This window comes from Panthera uncia, chromosome C2 (genome assembly GCF_023721935.1).
Source record: "Panthera uncia isolate 11264 chromosome C2, Puncia_PCG_1.0, whole genome shotgun sequence".
NCBI classification, from domain to species: Eukaryota; Metazoa; Chordata; class Mammalia; order Carnivora; family Felidae; genus Panthera; species Panthera uncia.
Window position 1 is genome coordinate 65,842,209 of NC_064810.1, and position 24,567 is coordinate 65,866,775.

General features: G+C 35.7%; 1 protein-coding gene across 1 annotated transcript in view; it reads right to left on the minus strand.

The window, feature by feature from the left end:
* Positions 1-24,567, minus strand: part of POLQ (DNA polymerase theta) — a 116,026-nt gene that overhangs the window by 14,394 nt on the left and 77,065 nt on the right. Inside the window, exons 20-26 of the mRNA XM_049628253.1 lie at positions 23,427-23,620; positions 20,227-20,364; positions 18,613-18,787; positions 16,062-16,188; positions 15,034-15,155; positions 9,250-9,434; positions 5,842-5,953 (exon numbers count right to left, since the gene is read on the minus strand). Coding sequence (XP_049484210.1) covers positions 5,842-5,953; positions 9,250-9,434; positions 15,034-15,155; positions 16,062-16,188; positions 18,613-18,787; positions 20,227-20,364; positions 23,427-23,620 — 1,053 coding nt within the window. The remainder of the gene's footprint in view (positions 1-5,841; positions 5,954-9,249; positions 9,435-15,033; positions 15,156-16,061; positions 16,189-18,612; positions 18,788-20,226; positions 20,365-23,426; positions 23,621-24,567) is intronic.

A 24,567-nucleotide genomic window follows, 5' to 3' on the forward strand; every position in this document is an offset into this window, starting at 1 on the left:
GAATATCCAATGGAATAAAGACAGTCTCTTCAGCAAGTGGTGCTGGGAAAACTGGACAGGGACATGCAGAAGAATGATCCTGGACCACTTTCTTAAACCAGACAAAAAAATAAACTCAAAATGGATGTAAGACCTAAATGTAAAACAGGAAGCCATCAAAATCCTCAAGGAGAAATCGGGAAAAAACCTCTTTGATCTTGGCCACAGCAACTTCTTACTCAACATGTCTCCAGAGGCAAGGGAAACAAAAGCAAAAATGAACTACTGGGACCCCATCAAAATAAAAAGCTTCTGCACAGCGAAGGAAACAATCAGCAAAACTAAAACACAACCAACAGAATGGGAGAAGATATTTGCAAATGACCTATCAGATAAAGGGTTAGTATCCAAAATCTACAAAGAACTTATCAAACTGAACACCCAAAAAACAAATAATCCAGTGAAGAAATGGGCAAAAGATATGAATAGACACTTCTCCAAAGAAGACATCCAGATGGCCAATTGACACATGAAAAAATGCTCAATATCACTCATCATCAGGGAAATACAAATCAAAACCACAATGAGATACCACCTCACACTTGTCAGGATGGCTAACATTAACAACTCAGGCAACAACAGGTGTTGGCGAGGATGCTGAGAAAGAGGATCTCTTTTGCATTGCTGGCGGGAATGCAAGCTGGTGCAGCCACTCTGGAAAACAGTATGGAGGTTTCCTCAAAAAACTAAAAATAGAACTACCCTACAACCCAGCAACTGCACTACTAGGCATTTATCCAAGGGATGCAGGTGTGCAGTTTTGAAGGGACACATGCACCCCCATGTTTATAGCAGTACTATCACTAATAGCCAAAGTATGGAAAGAGCCCAAATGTCCATTGATGGATTAATGGATAAAGAAAATGTAAGAAAATGTGGTATTATATACAATGGAGTATTACTTGGCAATCAAAAAGAATGAAATCTTGCCATTTGCAACTACATGGATGGAACTTCAGGGTATTATGCTAAGTGAAATTAGTCAGAGAAAGACAAAAATCATGTGACTTCACTCATATGAGGACTTTAAGAGACAAAATAGATGAACATAAGGGAAGGGAAACAAAAAAAAAAAAACAGGGAGGGGGACAAAACAGAAGAGACTCTTAACTATGGAGAACAAACTGAGGGTTGCTAGAGGAGTTGTGGGAGAGGGGATGGGCTAAACGGTAAGGGGCACTAAGGAATCTATTCCTGAAATCATTGTTGCACTATATGCTAATTTGGATGTAAATTTAAAAAAAATAAAAAATTAAATTAAAAAAAAAAAGAACTAACATAATCAGGGCACCTGGGTGGCTCAGTTGGTTAAGCATTTGACTCTTGATTTCAGCTCAGGTCATGAGCTCACTGTTCGTGAGTTTGAGTCCTGCATTGGGCTCTGTGCTGACAGCACAAGCCTGCTTGGTATTCTCCCTCTCTCCCTCTCTCTTTGCCCTTCCCCCACGCTTGCTCACTGTCTCAAAATAAATAAACATTAAAAAAAAAAAGAAAGAAATGACATAATCTAACTCTATCACCAACAAAAAATATGAAACCAAACTCCAGAACAGAGCAGGTACTAAAACCTAGGATCTTAAGATTATTCCATGCTACTTTTCATCAGCTTCTTCTGCTCTTTCTGATTGTGTTAATCAATCCTCTTTTACTGTTTGGTCTTATCACTTCCAGGCTTAAAACATTCTAATAGCTCCTTGTTAGCATCTAAGCTACAGTCAAAATAGGACCTAAATGAAATCAATACAAGAATAATAAAAACCTCATTAGGAATATACACGACTCACTTCTTACAATTTAAAAAAATATGTACGGTGTACTTTTCAAACGCATTCATATTCCCTATACCAGGATTCATCCTCTGCTGTATAGGCTCATTATTACATCTTACAGATCTCCAGATTGAATTTGTTGCTCCAGGTAGGCCAACTGTTCATTCCTATTTCTGAGCTAGAGAGGTCTTCTCTCCTCAACATCCTTTCTCCGTGCTATTTTAAACACAATCAGGTATACAGACTGTGCTGATATATCTTTATTCATACATGCAATCTCTGCTTTCTCACAGCTCTGCTTATCCTAAATAATTAACATTAATGTCTCCTAACTAAAACCCCTCATCTGAAGATTTCTGCTGTGTGGCTGGTACAGGAGAGACATTTGAGGGGACTGTGGGTGAAAGGAAGGGATGAAATCCTGCCAAGTGAAGCTGTTGGTGATATTCAACCACCAGCATAAGAATTTCAGAAAGCAGTAAGGCTCTCCCCTTTTCCTCTTTAAAAATTACTATGGTATTGTTGAGTGACGAGCAAAAAAAGGATAAGACTGAAGACACTGCACCTGTACAAATTCTCTTAACTGACCCCTGTCAGAGGCTCTCAAATATTCAGAGATGGAAAGAACTACTTTAAAAAAAAAAACAATCAAAGGGGAAAAAAAGAGAGAGGCAAGTCAAGAAGCAGACACTTAGCTATAGAGAACTAATGGTTACCAGAGGGTAGGTGAATGTAGGGATGGGTTAAATAGGTGATAGGGATTAAGGAGTGCACTTGCCATGATGAGCACAGGGTGATGTATGGAAGTGTTGAATCGCTGTACTGTACACCTAAAATTAATCTAACACTATGTGTTAGCCAACTGAAATTTAAATAAAAATTAAAAAAATCAATTTTGAGGTATAGTTTATATACAGTAGAAGGAACCCACTTAATTTTTAAAATTTGTATATTAATTTTATTTCATTTTATTTTATTTTAATTTACATCCAAGTTAGTCAGCATATAGTGCAACAATGATTTCAGGAGTAGAATCCAGCGATTCATCACCTACATATAACACCCAGTGCTCATCCCAACAAGTGTCCTCCTTAATGCCCTTGTCCATTTAGCACACCCCCGCAACCCAAAACCCCTCCAACAACCCTCAGTTTGTTCTCTGTATTTAAGAGTCTCTTATGTTTTGTCCCTCTCCCTGTTTTTATATTATTTTTGCTTCTCTTCCAAATATGCTTCTCTTCCAGATATGTTCATCTGTTTTGTATCTTAAATTCCACATATGAGTGAAGTCATGATATTTGTCTTTCTTTGACTAATTTTATTTAGCATAATACACTCTAGTTCCATCCACATTGTTGCAAATTCTTTTTGATCACCGAGTAATATTTCTGTGTGTGTGTGTGTGTGTGTGTGTGTGTGTGTACACACACTACATCTTCGTTATCCATTCATCAGTCAGTGGACAGTTGGGCTCTTTCCACACTGGCTATTGTCGCTAGCACTGCTATAAACATTGGAGTGCATGTGCCCAGAAGGAACGCACTTTAGGTGAACAATTGGATGTATTTTAACAAATGAATGCACACTACAAGATATGAAACATTTATATCACCTTTATAGTTAGATCCCCATTATCAGCCAAAAAACTCATTGATCTGCTTTATGATACCATATCTTGGTTTTTCATATTCTTAAAAATTCATAAAAATTGAATTGTACTGTATGTTCTTATTTGAATTTGCCTTCTTTTGCTAAATAGTATTCCATTGCAGAGATATACCAAAATTTGTTTATCCATAATCCTGTTCATAGACAATTTGGTTGTTAGGAATAAAACTGCTATAACATTCACATAGCAGTCTTTCTCTTGCTGTTTTCATTTTTCTTGGGCAAATACCCAATAGTAGAATTGCCGGATCACATAATTATCTGTATGTTTAACTATGAAAGAGCCATACTGTTTTCCAAAGTGGTTGTACCATTTGACAATCCTACCAGCAATGTAAAAGGGATACAGTGTTTTTAATTTTGGCCATTGTAGTGTTTTTGTAATGGTGTCTCTTTGTGGTTTTCATTTGCTTTTCCCTGATGACTAATAACAATAATATTTGATGTTGTCATTCATATATTTTCTTTTGAGAAAAGTCTTTCAAATCTTTTGACCTTTACTTTATTGGATTGTTTGCTTTCTCACTATTGGTTGTAAGAATTTTTACATATTCCGGATGCAAGTTCTTTGTTGGATAATAGGAACTGCAAATATTTTCTCTTCTGTGGTTTGCCTTACATTTTCTTTTATTATTTAAAAAAATGTTTTTTAATGTTTATTTATTTTTGAGAGAGAGAGACAGAGTGTAAGCTGGGGAGGGGCAGAGAGAGAGAGAGAGAGAGAGAGAGAGAGAGAATCTGAAGCAGGCTCCAGGTTCTGAGCTGTCAGCACAGAGCCCAACATGGGGCTCGAACCCATGAACTACAAGATCATGACCTAAGCCAAAGTCGGACGCTTAACCAACTGAGCCACCGAGGCACCATGCCTTACATTTTCTTAATGGTATCGTCTATCAATGTTTATCTTTTATGGTTAATTCAGTGTAATTATCACCTAAGAAATCTTTGCCTACTTCAATGTCACAAAGAATTTTCCCCCTATTTTTTCCTTCTGAAGATTTGTAGTTTTAAATTTTACTTTTAAGTCTATGCTCCATATCAAGGTAATTTTTGAATAAAGTATGGGATAAAAGTTGAAGTCACTTTTTTTCCATATTAGTATTCAGTTGTTCTAGAACCAATTGTTGACAAGATCATCTTTCCTACATTGAATTACCATGGCAACCTAACTGAAAATCAAACCACCATATATATATATATACACTTATGCCTATATTGATTATTGTAGTTTTATCATAAATTTTGAACTCAGGGGGTGTTAGTATTCAACATTATATTTTCCTCCCAAAATTTTTCTCATTATTCCAGGCCCTTTGAATTTCCAGATAAATTTAGAATAAGCTTGTCAAATTCTACACAAAAGTCTAATGGAATTTTGATTGGAACTAAATTGAATCCATAGAACAATTTATAGAGAACTGTCATCACAACAATATTGTACCTTCTAATAAATTAACATGGTAACCCTCACATTTATCTAAGTATTCTTAAATTTCTCTCAGGATTGTTTCAGAGTTTTCAATAAAGTCTTGCACATACTGTTAGATTTATCCCAACTATTTCATGTATTTTGATGTGATTGAAATGGTTTTATTTTTACTTCATTCACTAATTATTGCTCATAAACAAAGATACAACTGAATTTTACAAATTGACCTTGTATGATGGGAACTTTCTAAATTTAGTTATTTGTTCTAGTAGTTGTTTTTGTAGAATTCATATGATTTTCTATGTACAAGATCATGTCATATGTGAATAAATTCTTTTTGGGGATTGAGGACAAGGTTGACTATAAAGGACTATGAAATAGCTTTCTGGGGTGAAAGGCTAATGGTTCCATATCTTGGTTGTGATGCAGATTATATAACTCTGTGCATTTGTCAGAATTCATACAAATACACATCTAAAAGGAATGAATTTTACTGTATGTAAATTGTACCCCAATAAATGCCAAAAGAAAAGATAATTTAAAATGGTAATACTCAAACTGCTCTATAACAGTAATTGTTCTTTCATAGTGTCTGGTACATTTAATCAATGGTTTACTGTTTTGAATTAAAGCTATCTAAACCTACAGCACAGGACAATTCCAGGGCTTTATGAGATATTCACAATGACATAGTAGCATATACATCAACTGGATTTTGTTATTCCATTTCTGATCCTACTTTTATTAAAAAAAAAAAAAAAAGCCCATCTTAGTAATGATAAGGTTAATGTTATTTAATTAACAATACCTAACAAAAACTTTTGAGTAATAGAAACGTTAACAGAAAATTTTCTAACACTAATTTTTTTCAATTAATATGGCAAGATAGTTGAAGGATAGCATCTAGAAGATAATTGGCACTCCAGGTTTATCTACCTGTATATCTGGATTTGAATGAATCAATGTAGCAGGCAGCATCATTTTCTTTAATGCCCATCTGCTCTCCCAAAGATTTAGCTCCCATTCCATAAATGATTCCATAGCAAATCTGAAAAGAAGTCATTACACTCAGTGAGTAAATTAAAGGTGATAACTACATAACATGCAAATATAAAAAGTTCATGAGGCTTGAAATTTGGTCCACTTTTTATTTCATAGTGAGTCAAAAATGATTAGATCTGTTTTTGGTAGGTTAAATTCATAGAACCTGACATCCAGTGAACATCTTTTCTCTTTTCTGCCTTTTAGGAATACTTTCGGGTAGGGAGGAAGGGGGAAATATGAATAAATGTGAATATGTGTGTGTTTTAAGAAAATAATACTAGTGATTTAAAAGGGAAGATTTATTCCTGTCATTTAACCAGTAGTCTTCAGAGCGGCTTTCTGCTCCCATAATACCATATTAACTTCTGCTTAAAGAAGTGTCCAGGAGTCAAGAAAGAGAAGCATTACAAACATTCGTCTCCTGGCCCTTACATAGGACTAATAGAGTAGGAAGTGATGGCTTCATGGTTGGAAAATAGGGAAGACTTCACTGGAAATGAATATGCTTTCCGCTTCACCACCACCTGAAATCCCACAATTGCAGAATTCTTTTGGGTTAAATGAATTCCTGAGGAAATTTTGGGAGTAATGGAAGGAGGTGGTCTAAATAGGTCAGTAAGGACACTATAATTTAATAATGAATATTGCCTGGGTTCAAATCCCAATTCCAGCATTTACACAAGCTACCTAAAGTCTTGTAACTTGATTTATTCATCCATAAAATGAAGATAGTAATACCTGTATCATGAATTGTGAAGATTATGGAGTTATTATTTATAAGTGTTTAGGAAAATTCCTGATATAAAGCAAGCTCATATAAATGTCATTAAATACAATTCAGAAGATAACTTGTAAAAAATGATTATCAGAATTCCAAAATACTTTTAATGTGATAGGATGGCTAGAAGTTTTTGTTTTTTACATTTTTTAAATGTTTATTTATTTTTGAGAGAAAGAGAGAGCAAGCAGGCAAGACGCAAAGAGAGAGGGAGACACAGAATCCAAAGTGGGCTACAGGCTATGAGCTATCAGCACAGAGCCCAATGCAGGGCTTGAACTCGTGAACCATGAGATCGTGACCTGAGCCGAAGTCAGACGTTTAACTGACTGAGCCACCTAGGTGCCCTGTAATGTTTATTTATTTACTGAAAGAGAGAGAGAGAGAAAGAGAACAGGGGAGGGGCAGAGAGAGAGGGAGAGCAAGAGAATCCCAAGCAGGCTTGCACTGTCAGTGCAGAGCCCTGATGCAGGGCTCAAACTCACGAACTATAAGATCATGACCTGAGCCGAAATCAAAGAGTTGGACACTTAACTGACTGAGTCACTCAGGCATCCTCCTATCTTTTTAAATACATTGAGAGAGGTTTTTTTTTTACCTTCTTTTTTCTTTCCCTTTTTGGTGTTTTTACATTTTATTTTATTGTGACTCCTACCTTTTTTTTTTTTTTTTTTAAACTCAGAAAGTACACAGCACTTTCTGAGATCTCAGCCAGAGCCAAGGAGTTCAGTGCATGGTGACTTAGGAAGAAAAATTGACATAGCATAAACACCATTAAGTCATGTAAGAACTTATTAAATAGAGGCAGATATCATCAGTGCATGAGTGTTTATATGGAGACACAATGTCTAAGTTCTGGCATTCTGAACTTATCTTGGCTCCACCACTTACAGCTGTATGACTTTAAGCAAATTACTAACTTTTGGTGCCTTTGTTTACTCCTATATAAAATGGGAATAATAATAATACCTATTTTATGGGTTTATTAATATTAAATACTGGAACATTACCTATTTTACTTAGGGTTTGATTCTTGCTGAATGCAGAACCCCAGAAGAGATTCTTAAATAGAAAGGGCAAAGCTGGCTTTCTAAACAGTGGAAGAGGGGCACCTGGGTAGCTTAGTCAGTTAAGCATCTGACTTCAGCTCAGGTCATGATCTCACAGTTCGTGAGTTTGAGCCCATATCAGCCTCTGTGCTGACAGCTCAGCCCAGAGCCTGCTTCAGATTCTGTGTCTCCCTCTCTCTCTGTCCCTCCCCTGCTTGCACTCTCTCTCTCTCTCAAAAACAAATAATAAACATTAAAAAAAATTTTTTTTAAGTGGAAGAAACAAGTGCTGGTGCTAAATAGGCAATGTTGAGAGGAAGTGTTTCATGTCTAATGAGTGAGTCAAGAATTATAGTTGCGAGTAACTAGAAGTATAAATGTAAAACTAACACATAGGATCTTAAAGGTGGGAGTAATGTTCGTTTGCCTCAGCCAGCAATCCTATTCTCTCAAAAATGGCATCAGATTTCCCACAGGCCATGAGGTAAAAAAAAAAAAAAAAAAAAAAAAAAAAAAAAAAAATCAATGTTAATCCAGGCCAGGAACTAATACGGACCCACTTGAAAAGTCCAAGGGCAGTGTAAAATTTCACATGTGGATTAGCTAACCAAAGGCCTCAAAAAGCTATCAGTTATTAATTATAATCTACAGCTCAGTCAATTTTTATTTTTCAGTAAACATTTAGAAAGCACCTGTGAAAATAAAGATGAAAATATGAATGCTTATAGACTAGAAAGAAATTTTTAAAACACACACACAGGGACACCTGGGTGGTTCAGTTGGTTAAGCATCTCTTGATTTTGGCTCTAGTCATGATCCCAAGGTCGTGGGAGTGAGCCCACATCATGCTCTGGGCTAAGTGCAGAGTCTGCTTAAGCTTCTCTTTCTCAGGGGCACCTGGGTGGCTCAGTTGGTTGAGCGTCCGACTTCGGCTCAGGTCGTGATCTTACAGTTCATGAGTTTGAGCCCCGCATCAGGCTCTGTGCTAACAGAGCCTGGAGCCTGCTTTGGATTCTGTGTCTCCCTCTCTCTCTGCCCCTCCTCTGCTCATGCTCTGTCTCTCTCTCTCTCTGCTCTCAAAAAGAAATAAACATTAAAAAAAAATAAAAGATTCTCTTTCTCTCCCTGCCCCCTACCCTGCTCTCCCACTCACGATTCCTCTCTCTCTCTAAAAGAAACCCCCCCCAAACACAGATATACATAAATAACAACTACCACCACCACCACAATATCTACCACTAATGCAGATGGCTTTCCTCACACTAAGTTGCCTCAGACTAAATCTACCTGATTCTTTTTACTGACTCTATTGAGGAAAGTATAATGAATACCATGAGATAGGCTCAGGTGAATGTGATTTCAAAGATCCAAAGATGGAGAAATCATTCCTCCACTGCAAATGATCAAGGCAATTTTTAAATTTTTTTAATCATTAAAATTCCCATTTATGTTCAACATGCTCACTAAGATCACCTGCTTTGCTTGTTGCCTCAGATCATCCCCAACAGACTCTGGCTCAATCATCTTCCACTCAGCGGCAATACTCCTGAAAACATCAGTTCCAGTGTTTAACACTTGAATGAGACGCCGATCATGAGATAAATGAGCCAAGATCCTCAGTTCAAGTTGAGAGTAGTCAGCAGCTAATATTAAGCCACCTGAAACAGAAATGATTTTAGAAAAGCTGGTACAAAGATAAATCCAGGTTTTATAGAATTGAGCGGGAAGACAGAAATTTAGTTCTAACCTAGAACCATAAGATATGTGTCCAAAGGTTAAAATCTTGCTTTTAACATGATGCAATTCAGTTCTGTGACTTAGATCATAATTTTTCTGTTTGGCTTTCAAGTATATGTATTATGTGTAAAGCCACCCCTGACCTCTGCCACTTAACCACTATAGTAGTGCTTTCTTCAGTGTTTCCACAGCACCTGATACACAATCTAAAATGGTTCTTCCATGCCTCTCCCACGTAGCACAGAGCCATTAGAGATGGGATACTTATTTTTCCTTTTCATTCTATAGAAAATCCTTTAAATGAGGGGAAAAATATATTTTCTATTCTTTTAGATTGCTTGCAAAAACTGACATATCTTAAGTTTTACAACAAAACAAAAGATCAAATATTTGCTTCAATAAATTTTTTTAATTCTCATTTCAAAATTAAAAAAAAAAAAGAACATCCTTTAAATGGTTGTTGAATGAATGAATGAATGAATGAAGAAACTGATTTGTAATATGTGCACATTTTAAGTGGGCTGGAGAGAAACATTCAATGGAAACAATCCTCTATGACTTGGAGGATTCAGAAAGTTTACCTATGAAATAGAAATAACTGGATTAGACACACATGGCAAAAACAAAATTTAAAAAATAGTGGTAAAGTGGCACCTGGGTGGCTCAGTCAGTTAAGCGTCTGGCTTTGGCTCAGGTCATGATACCATGGTTCATGAGTTTGAGCCCCTCATCAGGTTTCAGATCTTCTGTCCCTTTTCTCTCTATCCCTGCCCTGCTTATGCTCTCTCTCTCAAAAATAAACTTTTTTTAAAAATCATGGTAAAAAAAAGTAGGAAAAATATTTACAACTGATATCACAAAAGATTCATTGTCATATTATAAAAAAGACATGCTACAAATCAAGAACAAGATAAAATATAAACAAGCAGTTCACAGAAATAATCAGAAGAACCTTAAACATACTAAAGAATGCTTGACTTCATTCACAATAAAAGAAATGCAATTTAAAACTATAGCAAGGAATAATTTTTCTCTACTTAAATTGCAAAAATCCAGAAGTCGGACAGTACGTTCTGTGGCAAGGCTAAGAAAGGAACACTCAGATATCGTTACTGGGAACTAAATGGCTATTCTCCCCCATTAGATTGCAATTCAACAATACCTACCAATTAAACAGATTTACTCTATGATTCAGCAAACAAACCCACAGTTTGCTGCTACACAGATTACCTGCACAGAGATTAAACTGATTTATGTTCAAAATTATTTACTGATCATCACAATTCTTCAGTATAAAAACATTAAGTGAAGAAAGGCATACAACAGTGTATATGGAATCCTTGTTTTTGTGTAAGAATAGGGGAAGGAATTATATATTCACATTTGCTTACATCTGCATAGAAAATACAATGAGGACATGTGAGAAACATATATGAATGAGGTTATCTAGAAGAGCTGCAGACAATAGGACAACTAGGACAGGGAAGGAAATAAAACTTCTCAATATATTTTGATTTTATACATTTTTATTTCTGAACTATGGTAAATAAATAAACAATTCAAAAGTATATAAGTAATAATTTAAAACAAATGACCACAACTTTTATAGCCTTCCTGCCATAAATAAGATAAACTCACAAAATATATGAAATAAGTGTTTTCAGATGTTGGACATAGTACAGGACTACAATCCTTAAGAAGTAGGGAGGAGGGAAAAGATGAGGTGAGTCATGCAAGTGTCTTAGGGTTCTGAAAAGAGGAATTTACCAGAATGCATTGCAGGGAAGGAAAGATGAAACAAAGCACTATGATCTCTCTGAGATGAGGAAGCAGAGACTAGAGTTTGTGCCTACTGAGGGAGCTAGAATTTGTGGAAATTTGGAGAAAGGAGTTGTACATAAGAGGAGCACCACAAATATGCATAGTAATCCCTTTGGACTTTTAACCAAATACTAAAGAAGGGAGATAGTTCAGGAAACCAGGCAAAGAACCAATACTAAAGGAGTAACTATTACTAAAGAAACAACCACCATCACATAGCTGTCAGCTGAACAACTACTTGAACAACATCCTCTTGAATGTTGAGAGATGTTCAAGCTGTGATCAGTCTGAGTGGACAGACCTTGTTAACCCCTTGAGCACCAAGTACAGACCCTAGCAAGGCAGCACCTTACAATCAGGACTAATCTAGCCCTGGGGTAAAGGCCACTCTAAACATTTGCTAACAAAGCTTAAAAAACATCTCAAAATGATCAAGCTGAATGTGAAAGTAAATTAAGTGTCTGCCAGAGAAAATGTTATTAATGAAGACTACAAAATCCCAAGAGTCAATAATGTAGCAACCGTAATGTCCAATATATAATAATAATAATAATAAAATACCAGACATATGAAGATCCAGAAAAATGTAACTGACCAGGAGAGTCTTTAATCAATAGCAAAATGACCCAGAAATTACAGAGATGATGGAATTTTAAATAGCTACCATAGATAATGTTCAGGAATTTAAAGACACATGAACATAATGATGTAACAAATAATGAAATGCAATAAGGTAATAAAAACTAGACAAAGAAATCAAATAAAAATTCTAAAGCTAAAAATATCTGAAATGTAAAACCCACCAGAAGGATGTGACAGTAATTAGACACTGTAGAAGAGAAGATCCATGAACATTAAAACAGCCAATAGAAAATATGCATTGTAGCACAGGATTGGGAGGAAAAAAAAAAAGGGAAATAAAAAAGAAGAAAGCTTCAGGGAATTGTGGGGCAATACCAAGTGGTATTACATATGTATATTTGGAGTAATAGAAAGGAAGGAGAGAGAGATATGAACAAAAAACATTACAAGAAATAATGGTTGAAAATGTTCCAAATTTACTGAAAAATATAAGCACATAGATTAAAAAAAAGCAAAATGATGCCAACTGAGGAAATTCAGCAAATTCAAAAGTCTTACAAGCAAAGCATGAAAAACTACCCAGAGACTTGCGCCCAAATCAAATTGCTAAAATTGAATAACAAATAAAATTGAAAAAGCATCCAAGGAAAAGTTTTATTATGCTTAGAAAAAGAGCAAGAAAAATGGTGGAGTACTTCTCATCAGAAATAATGCAACCAGAAACTAGTGGAAATATATAAAGTGATGAAAGAGAAGGACTGTAAACCAATAAATCTATGTTGAATAAAATTATCATTCGGGCACCTGGGTGGCTCAGTTGACTGAGCATTGGACTCTTGATTTTGGTTCAGGTCATGTTCCCAGAGTCGTGGGATTGAACCCTGCATCAGGCTACGTGATGAGTGTGGAGTCTGCTTAAGATTATCTCTCTCTCTTCCTCTGCCCCTATCCCTGACTCACTTTCTCTCTCTCTCTCTCAAATAAAATTAAAAAAATAAATAAAATAAATTATCTTTCAAAAGTGAGGATAAAATAAAGACACCTAGAGACATGGGAATGCTGAGATAAGTCGTTGTCAGTAGATCTGCACTACAAGAAACCTTAAAGGAAGTATTCTGGAGGAAGTACTTTAAGATTCCTTGAATTACTCCAAGAAATGAAAAGTGCAAGAAATGGTAAAAATGGACAGATAAGAGAGATGCTTTTTTATTTGATTTCTTTGAAAGATTATAGACTGTTTCAAGCAAGAATAACAGCTATATAGTAGAATTTATATGTCATAGAAATAAAACCTATTATAAAAGAGGGGAAATGGAAAAAATTCCTTATATTACAGGTGAAGTAGTATAAGGTTATTTGAAGATAGTTTGTGATGGGATGCATATTGTAAACTCTAGAATATATAGGATAGTTAATAAGACAGTAGAGAAAATAAAAAGAATAAAAAGTAGTCACTTAAATCTTTAAAAAAGAATAAAAAACAGATAAATAAAACACAAATAACAAGAGAGTAGACTTAAACCAACCATATGCCAATTTTTTTTTTTTTTTTTGAGAGTTAGAGAGAGTGAGTGAGCACAAGCAGGGGAGGGGAAGAGGGAGTAGGAACGAGAGAAGCTTACACCAGCTTGACGCTTAGCTTAGATATAGGGCTCGATCTCATGTCCCTGAGGTCATGACCTGGGCCCAAATCAAGACAGACGCTCAACTGACTGAGCCACTCAGGTGCCACACCAATAATTACTTTAGATGTAAATGGACTAAACACTAAATATATGTGATAGAAATTTTCAGATTTAATCGATATATCTTTAATTTCAATAAACTTAAAAAATGTAAACAAAAGCAGTATAAAATAAGGTCATGTTAACACAATTTTATTGTTTAGCTAAGAATAAATTGATGAACAAATAAATAAAATGAAGTATATACATACAATCAAATATTATTCAGCCTTAAAAAGAAAGGAAATTCTGACATATACTACAACATGGATGAATCTTAAAGACATTATGCTAAGTGAAATAACCAGACACCAAAAGACTAATACTGTATAATTTCACATAGATGAGATAGCTAGACTAGTCAAATTCACAGAGACAGAAAGTAGAATGGTGGCTGCCAGGGGCTGGGGAGTGGGTGGGAAGAGTTATTTTTTAATAGATGTAGAGTTTCAGTTGTGGAAGATGAAAAAGTTCTGGAGATGGATGGTGGTAATGGCTATACAACAAGGCAAATGTACTTAATGTCACAGAGCTAAATACTTAAAAAAAAAACAAAACTTAAAATACTTAAAAATGGTTACAATGATATAATGCTGATAGTTCATACTTAAAGCAAAACTGAAAATTACCAAGCAGGTTATGTTATCATAGACCTGAATTCACCATTGGAACATTAAGTTTCTGACAGAATTAAAATAAATTCAGAATGCACTCACCCAGACCCAACAGCTGGCAAAAGATAAAAGAGCAAATATGTATACAAATATTAGGGATGTTTAGGAGTTAGATCGTGACTTTCAAATGTTTTATGACTCGAGTTTATAGCCAGAGTTAAACCTTTTATGAAAAGTATATGACTAGAGTACTGAGGAGAGGTCAGGCACTGGGAGGACAGCCTTGGGGACTAGCCCCTGCACTAGGAAGCAGCGGTGTGGAGAAGAGGAGGAGAAACAGAATAGCAAAGCAAGTCAGAAAGACAAAAAAAAAAAAAAAAAAAAAAAAAATGTGCCCTTCGAGATAAAGGGAGGACAGAAATTGAGGAAAGTAAGGGTTAATCGAACAGTACAAAAGCTGTACAGAAGTCAAAGAGGACAAGGACTAATGGTATCTGCTGGACTTTGCCAAAAGGTCTACAATGACCTTGGAAAACATGGTTTCAGCAGACTGCTGCCCATAAGCTTACACCACAGAAGTTTCCCACAGAGCAGATCATGAAGACAATGATGACTGACAACCTTGCAACACAAAGGGGAAAAACAGGCTACACTGAAGAGAGGAAAGGGGAAGCGACCAATGCATCCTTCTGAGTCTTATTCATAATGCAGGCTTTATCAGTGCTTTGAAAACCATTCCCACAGCAATGAGGAGTTCAGAAAACCATCAGCCACCTTACCTGGGAAAGGTACAAAGGCATGTCGCATGCTGACTGAAAAGGGCATTCCTCTGTCTGAGGCTCTCTCCTCCATCTGTGCCTGGTGTCCAGAGTTCAGGCTGCAACTTGTCTTCTTTCTTCCTCTGTCATGAAAACAACATCAGCAGCTGGACATGAAGCAGTCTCAAATATATGAAAAAGGTCTCATTTTTCAGTAAAGTCAATAGTTCTATCTAAGAAACTTAAAAATCTTATCATTTGAAACGCACTTTAAAGCTTAACAAAGCTACTAGATTTTCTTTTTTAGCAAACATTCAATTAAACAGGAAGTAAGACATTTCTGTAACAGCTTCTGCCACAAACTGCTTCTGAAACAATTACTGATATTTAGCTCAAATCAACAAATCCTTTTGACCACCATATGTAATCATCTATGCTTTTTCTTTCCATCAGGTGTATATGGCGAGGGCAGGAGGGGATGTTCCTGACATAATTAAAAAACTCTTCCCTTTAGCGACTGAGTTAATAAAGCACGTCATGCCGATTGATTTAATTAGTGGCCTAGGTTTTCAGCCTTTCACCATCAACTAGCATCTTTATAGACAGACTCAGGATGTTAAACGAATAGCACCTAGAATAGAAATATATATGCCCAAGGGTGCCTGGGTGGCTTAGTCGATTAAGCCACCAACTCTTGATTTCAGCTTAAGTCATAATTTCAGGGGTTGTGAGTTTGAGCCCCCACTAAGGGCTCTGTCTCTGGCTTCTCAACGGACTTGGGGCTCCACACAACATGGAGCCTGCTTGGGATTCTCTCTCTTCCTCTTTCTCTGTCCCTCCCTGTGCACACGCACACTCTCTCTCCCTCAAAAATAAACTTAAAAAAAAAAAAAAAAAAAAGAAATATGTATGCCCAGAACAAAAAATTCATTATTTCATTATTTTGTCCAATAAAATAACTAATTTCATTATTTTGTCCAAACGGCTGTTTTTGAACCATTCATACTCACAAAAGTATATTAACACAAATACAGAGAAATAACGTCTACCTGTATGTGGGAAGTAGACCTTTGCCTAGGGCTTGGGAAGGTGGGCTTTCCCCTACTAGTGTTGGCATTTCGATCTCAAAATCTCTTGGCACGTTCTGAATATTTGGTTCTGTAAAGGTTATTCGTCCTAAAATCAAGCAGAATGAAGACATAAAATTGAGGGGAGTGGGAGGGATCTGACATTTATTTCACAGTAATGGCATTACTGAATTATCTTTAAAATGCATGTTCTATTATTGCTACGCTAAAATAAATTTGTATTTAAATATTTTTCATTATGTTCATGTGTCTGACAATGATAAAACAAGTATAAGACCAATCCCAATGTAGGTGAAGATATGAGTCAACAATAGAATATTTTACATTAACCTAGCTCTCTAGAAAACAATCCTATAAGCCATAATTTGATAAGTTGAACTATTCCTATGCTAAAGTGAATACCAGGTGTCAGCACTATACAATGTTAGTGGTGGTATTAATGAGTAATCAAATGGACTAATCAAATGGATCCTAGGAGAAATGGCTGTCAAAGCTTTCAAAACCCAGGAATGCACAAAACAGAATCTGAAGCAGAAGAGCAACTGAATGCTGAAGAGAGACAACTGGGGCCCAAGGAGTTAGCTAATGTGGAAAATGCAGGAGTGAGAAGCGGTGACTGGAAAATCACTTTCTAGATATCAGCTGGCTGCTTTTCTTCATCACCATCCTTAATCATTAAGAGAATCAACGGTAGCATTGATAAAGTTGGAGACTAGAATCAGGTGGTTACTGAATTTTCTAGGAAAGAGAAAGCAATTTGTTTTAATGTTTATAGCCTTTATTTCCCAAAAAATATTTTACACTTGTTTACTTATTGATTGAATTTTTCTAAAACACATAAGCATAGTTCAAAAAAAGTCTGGGTAACTGATTGTGTTATTGTAGTTTTTATAACACATATATAGTGATACAAAATCTTCTGTTTTAAATTGTACTCTTCTTTGTAACTGGCTGTCTACTAGCTACTATATATAATTTCATCTTCTTTTGATGAGTCAGGCATTTTAAGTACCTCAGATATTCTTTTACTGAATAAATCCCTGATATATGTCCTTGTTATTTACCTTTTAGCAAAAATTAGTGCTCAATTAATGGTAGATATTAATGTACTTACTATCATTAAATGGCCTGTTCAATGTTACAAAACCAGCCAAAACCAGAAGAAGGAATCTAAGTCTCTTGCTGCCTCAGCACACTGTCTTCTTTTCTATAATGGCACTTACTATTCAGGCCTATTGTTTAAATTAATGAGGTTAACACTGGCAGACAAACAAGATGGCAAAAATAAATGAAAACATGAATGTAGCTTCATGGAGATGAATTCTAATAACTAAATGGCTTTGCTATGCTTAGGTAAGCTTGTATTTCTAAAATAGTCTTTATTTATTTATTTATTTATTTACTTATTTTTATTAATTAAATATAATTTATTGTCAAATTGGTTTCCATACAATACCCATACAAACTGACTGAAAAACAAAAGGAACTGATTACTTTCTGCTTTATAAACAATGAATAAATGCAACACCTTTAAAACTCTACATTGATTTTGATATGTTGATATGTCTTAGCATATGTCTCAAAATGAAATTTAAATACCAATAGGGCAAGAAATGGCTAGGATGAAGGCAGATGTTAGCTAAATAGGGGAGAAGGGAAAAGACTTTATTTAGAACAGAGAATAAGCAAGCGAAGAGAAGAGCAGCTCCTCATGGTGCCTCCATCTGTAATAACAGCAACAACTGATAACTAGCCATGCACAAAGTGCCATGAACTAAACACTTTAAATGTATTAACCTACTTAATCCTCAGAATGACCTGGTGAAGTAGACTATTAACACTGTGTTTTACACATGAGGACACGTGGGCACCAAGCTACCTTGTCTAAAGAGTCACAGCACCAGAATTCAAAACATGTAAAAATTAGATATTAAAGTCCAATTCTATACCACCAACCTAAACTATCTCCCCAATGAAAGAATTAATCCTGCCCTTTCTTCAAATGCACTTTGCAGTTGGCAAATATTTAGTTTTGTACGGCTTAGCCTAAGAATGCTTTTTTCCTTACCTATCCCAAGAGTCATACAAGACACTCAAAGTACTCCACAGCTCTTTTCTGATTCAGTAAAATAAGACACTCATTTATTATACAGATGTTCCACAGCACTATTTAGATTCAACTTGGAGAGAATCTTAAGAGGTTCAGGAGAGGGCTAGGACTGAAATTAGATAAGATCACTGGCTCAAATAAATATTAATCCAAAGCACAGCCTCAGACATCCCAGTTACTCTATATAGTACTTGAAAGTAGGAACTCTATCTTACTAAATCTCATCTCTGTAGCTAGTATCCATCCATGCTTTGGTGTAGTATGTGTTTCATAAATGTTTATGAAACTTCACAGTATCCAATAATCAACACTTGAATTCCTTGGTCATCATAAGCAAATATTATATATGAAAAGTTTTTCTTTCAAAATTGGCTATTATCTACAATTAAGATTTCTCATTACCTGTAGCAGTGTGTGATTGTGATATAGGATAGATTCTTTCCATTCCAAGAAAAGGATTTAGACGCTTTTCCCGCTGCAGAGGAAAGACCACTTTGGTAATAGCATTAGTGATTCTTCTCCACTCTAATATCAAGCCTGGTAAAGGATGCAATGCCTTTAATTTATTTAAAACATCCTGCCAAAGAAATATAAAAAGGTAAGATCAGATTCTTGTCCAAATTCCATAGCAAACTAGACTTTCTTAAATCTCAAAATTAATTTTGTTAACTCCTGTATCTACAACTCAAAATTAACTGTTTGGGGTTTTTTGACAATCACTGTGATAAAACTATAACAACTATAGATTATAAAATGCAAATATGTCAATGCTGAGTAATATCAATTTAGATCTACCTTAAAAATAAAATCAATGAGATGTCAACTTAGCAAGGTATTAGAACTGCCTTCCCTCGCCCCACCCCAAGAATCCTTTCTCTGTATTTTCCTTCTCTATTCTTCATGTGATTGGAAGTTTCTTATGTTTTGTTTTTTTTTTCCTTTTGCCCTAATACTTTCATGGTTTCCATGTCAAGAAAGTTAGAAGACGTTTATCTTCAAAACTGTGAATTTTCCATGCTACAGAATTTTGGTAAACTGCTAAGAAATAGGAACTTGGAAGGTTAGAGGGCCAGTGAGATAAAACAAAAAGTTTTGTTACAGAATGAAACAGTGGAAACTTCCCTAGGGCAGGTTAGTCATAGTTAATGATATTAGGGTCAAAATTCTACAGAATGGCAACTGGGGACTTCTTTTTCCTTGGCTGTTGTGGCTGTATTTCCTACCCCTTATTATTCCATTGAAAATTTGTTCAGCAAAACTGTAAAATTAAGCCTTTTCTCTTCTCTCTTAAGCATAAAGTTTCCATGGATTGTGATTTGTACTTTTACTTTGAAATTAGCGGAGTAGAGGGGTCTCTGGGTGGCTCAGTTGGTTATCCGACTCTTGGTTTTGGCTCACGTCATGATCTCACGGTTCATGAGTTCCAACCCTGCAGTGGGTTCTGCTCTGACAGCGTGGAGACTGCTTTGGATCAATTCTCTTCCCCCTCTCTGCCCCTCTCACATTCACTCTCTCTCTCAAAACAAATAAGTAAACTTAAAAAAAAAAAAAAAGAACTTAGTAGACTAGATTCTTAAAAGAAGTTCATGGAAAACTTACTATTTTGCCTTAAAATTGCCCCTAAACTATTTTATTTGTAATGGCTGGACTTTTTTTCTTTTTTAATTCTTCCGCACCTTTGTTCATATACCTATAACTATATAAATTATGTTACACTAGAAGTCCAAGAGTAGTGGATGTCAATGACTAAATAATGTCTACAGATCTAAGTTTATAAACAATTATACTGTCTTAATGATAGGAAGGACACAACTGCTAAATCAGATTATGGTCCAGATTTTCCATGATGGAATGTCTCCAGTTTTTGCAGGCAGTTGAACCACAAATCAATTTGTTTTTATCTGGATAAGTTCAAATATTGGGCTATGCTGGATCTTGCTTTCATCAGCATTCTTTCAAGACACTAAAATGCTAAAAGTAATTCAATTTCTGCCCTGTGACTGCCCCATAGAGCACCTTACTGGTGCTGAGCTGTTTTCCCAGCCTTAGCTTGCGTCCATTGTCATTCACTCTTCTAGTAGAACCCAAAGTCTTCTTGCTGCCTTGATTTTTTCTCTCTCCATTTGGTGGCAATTTTAATTCCAAAAATAAAACCTGCAAGAAATTAATGCTTCTTTAGTCAAGAATTAAATCCCAAGCATTGACATTCACAAACATTTTTTAAAGTTATTTAAGAAAATCTATATAATTCACTATGGCTTCAGAGATTTTCTTATAACATCTTAAATTATCACATTTAATAAATAATGGCAATAAAAATCTGTACGTCAAGTATGTCTATACCCTAATTTAGGCACTATCAGATTAATACCAATGCCAGGCTTTTAAACAGTCAAGAACACGGGAATGTATACTCTGTGCTGAACAAGTGATAAATAAGCTATTGACATTGAGACTAGCAATTGCTCTGACAACTGTGAACTCTCCTAAATACCCCTTGATGTGGTAACCAACGTGGCTACTCAACCATTTAGGCCTCATAGAGGGTCAATATGGGAGGCTCTGTGGCTATCATATGATCACAAAAATCAGAGAACACTAAGGTAGAAAGGGATCCAAAAAGTCATCTACTTCCACCACCATAAGGCTAGACTCAGAATCCTTGGGCACAAAAGTCAGGAGAAGGTGGCTAACCCAACGTAGCAATAATGATAGCTAGAGTGGCTCATAAGCACCCACTGAAGAAACTAGGCCTATACAGAGCAGGGATTTTTTTTTTTAATTTAAAGTAACAATAAATCAACAATTCCAGGAGGAAAGACCTACCATAATTAAAACAATTCAAAGATCTCAAGTTACGTTTTTAAAGGTTCTTTATCTTGCATTTCTGTTTTTGGTGAAACCCTCAGAATTGAGTGCGGAAACTTCATAAATTACCTCTCCACGTCTCAATGAATATATCTGTGAAATGAGGTAGTTGAACTAGATGAGAGCAAGAGGCACTAATATTTATTGAGGACTTACTTTGTGTCGGCCATTATGCTAGATGCTTTAACACGTATCATCACATGTAATATATGTAACAATTCTGTGACACATTTGAAAAGTTTACACAGTTGGAGAAACTTGCTTAACATTACATGACCAAAAAGCAGAAAAATTAAGAATTAGAACCCATAGTCTTCTGACTCCAAAGTCCTTTTTCTTTCCTCTAACCCATGCTTCCCTCTAGACTAGGAATCAACAACCATTTCCAAAAATGGGCCAGATAACAGATATTTTCAGCCAATTGTGCCATTATAGACCAAAAGCAGCCAAAGACAATAAGTAAATGAACAACAGGTGTGGCTGTGCTCCAATAAAATTTTATTTACAAAAACAGGTGGCAGACCAGATCTAGCCCACAAGACGTAGTTTGCTGATCCCCACTCTACGCCAGTGCCATCCAAAAGAACTTTTTTGCAATAATGAAAATGTTCTATATTTGCATTCCCCATTACGATAGTCACTTGCCACATGTGGCTATAGAACATTTGAAACGTGTCTAGCACAAGTAAGGAACTGAATTAATATATTTTATTTAATTTTAATCAAATTAAATATAAATAGCCACAAGTGGCTAGTGGCTCCTGTATTGGACAGTGCAGCTCTAGATGATTAGTAATATCCTTCCCAGGTCAAAGATTCAACTTCAGATCACTAAGGATTAAACAGTCAATGTGTGAAACTGTCAGATTACCTTAAATATAATTTCCATTTTAACATGAAGACCTAAGAACAAGCCATTAACATCAAAGGTCTTTTATTCTGGCCTAGAGTTTAGTCTAGGCCTATGGCCTTAGTACCCATCTGAATCACAAGGGCACAGATTCCTGTCTTTGCCCCAAGCCTACTTATGCTGAAATCCAGAGATCCTATGTTTTTGATAAGTCTTCTATGTAATTTTATGTGCAGTCAGTTTGGGAGTTCTAAGCTAAAGAACTCAAAAGAGGGGTGCCTGGGTGGCTCAGTCCATTGGGCAGCCAACTTTGGCTCATGTCATGATCTCATAGCTCATGAGTTTGAGCCCTGTATCAGGCTCTGTGCTGACAGCCAGATTCTGTGTCTCCCTCTCTCTCTGCCCTTCCCCTGCTCATGCTTTGTCTCTGTCTCTCTCTCTCAAAAATAAACATTAAAAAAAAACTCAAAAGAAAAAAATTAAAAAAATAAACAAAAAAAGGCACCACTAATTCAATACAAATGTACCCTGTGGTTAGGAGAAACAAAATTCCTCTTATTTTAAAAACATAACCCTGTGGCTTAAAAAGGGGGCATTTATATGAGTATATATAACATTTATTGAATATTTACTATGAGATGAGCACTATTCTAAGTGTTTTACTTTCATCATTTACTCCTCACAACAAATCTGTGAGGTATTTCTATCATAACCCATTTTACTGATGTAGAAATTGAGATATAAAGAGTTAATGTATTGGCCCAAGGTTCAGAGTTAATTACTAAGTGGAGGAGACAGGATTCAAATTCAAGAAGACTGGCTTGAAAGCCTGTGATCTTTACAATATGCTGTATTACTGAATTGCATCTGTAAGACACCTGAACCTCAATGCTATCGAGTATAAGCACCCACCCTGTACTTGTAACCCCTCTACAACACCCCAACCACCCTTTGCGGAGTGTGAGGAGACAAAAGAATAGAATGTCAAACTTTGAAAATTAAAAAAAAGGATAAACTCTGTCAAAACGTATGTAAGTTTATAAAAATCTTATGTAGGTTTAAAAAAAGCAAATAGTCACAAAATACCCTTTTTCGTTAACAACTGAGAAAAATATCTAATTTTGTTCTCCAAAAAAAAATTGGGGGGAAGGAAGGAGTGAGACTTCATGAAATGTCTAACTTCATGGAGAAACAACTACACTGTTATGTAACATCACTATAGATCTTTTGTTTAATAAATATTTACTGAGCCTCCTCTGTTCTAGGTAAATCTCATGGAGCATACATTCTAGGTTTCTTTACTAACTTCCAAACTCATAAATACAGACATAATTTATAAATTAGACACTAGAATACTCTATTTCCAAAGTTCTGTGCTGGACTAAAATTTTTAAAATTGATCTTTGTCATTTAGGCAAACACATTTAGGAAATACACACACATACACAAACACACACATCATTTTTAACTCTAAAATTCTGCATTCCCATGATACAACCTCAGCAATATCATCTGAACTGGTGAAGGAAAAACTGTGCCCGGCTAGTTGATAGGCCTGAGTCTCAATGGCATCCAGCTTGGCTTGCATTATGTGTTTCTGACTTTCACACTCTGCAGTACTAAATCCAATTCCATTTAGTTCTAACAAGGCCAAGCAGTACTGAGAGGGCATTTCCACTTTACAGAAAACATCTGGAAGAAAAAACAAGAAAACTAAGACATTAATTCACCAGCTAAACGATTGGATTAGCATCATCACCTAAAAACACATGGACTTTTTCTAGGCAAATTCAGAGGTGCTACCCAAGCAATTCTTCAAGATCCAGTCTCCAAAGCAGCACTCTCAGGCCAACAATGAAAGGCATAAAAGTACTTCCCACTTTTCTACTTCAGCACTAGACCACTATCTTTGTCTACACAGAGGGCAGAAAAACTGGCAATCTTGTGAATAGTCTATATTATAATAAACTGCATTTCTCCCAAGATAATGTTTTTGTTTCTACCCTTGGCAAGAGCAAGAGAGCCAAACTTATTTGCTAAACTGACTAGAAAGAGTTAATCTCCTGAAATTATTTCCAATGTTCCTGGTTCCACGATATGCACATTTGCACAAAGAACTAAAAATGGATGCTTCTTACCAAAGAAGCCAATGCTCTTACCAAAGAGTAAAGAAAAAGTTTTCTAAAGTAAGAATCAGAGTATTTTTCTATCTACTGATGCTTCTCAACAGAGTAGTCATTCTACATCATTTTTTTCCAGTATGCTTTCTGGAATATTAGTGTCAAAGATACTCTATGAAAAGAGTACAGTTGAGAGACACTGTATTGGGAGTTCCAGCATTTATATACTGCTTTTGGATATTCATGATGCCTGTTAATTTAGTAAAGGCTCTGAGAAGCCCTGAAGCAAAGACTATTTAATTTTGTATTAAGTGAAAGTCTGAAATTATTTGACCACAATACCTTGTATCTTATGCAATACTTATTAACATCCTGAAAAGTAAAAATATTTAATGTCTCACCTTTTAAGGAAAGTTTGTTGACCCCTGTGCTGGACAATCCAGACATAGAATTTGCATTAAAAGTGATAAAGAGGGATGCCTGGGTGGCTTAGTCCTTTAAGCCTCTGGCTCTTGAAAA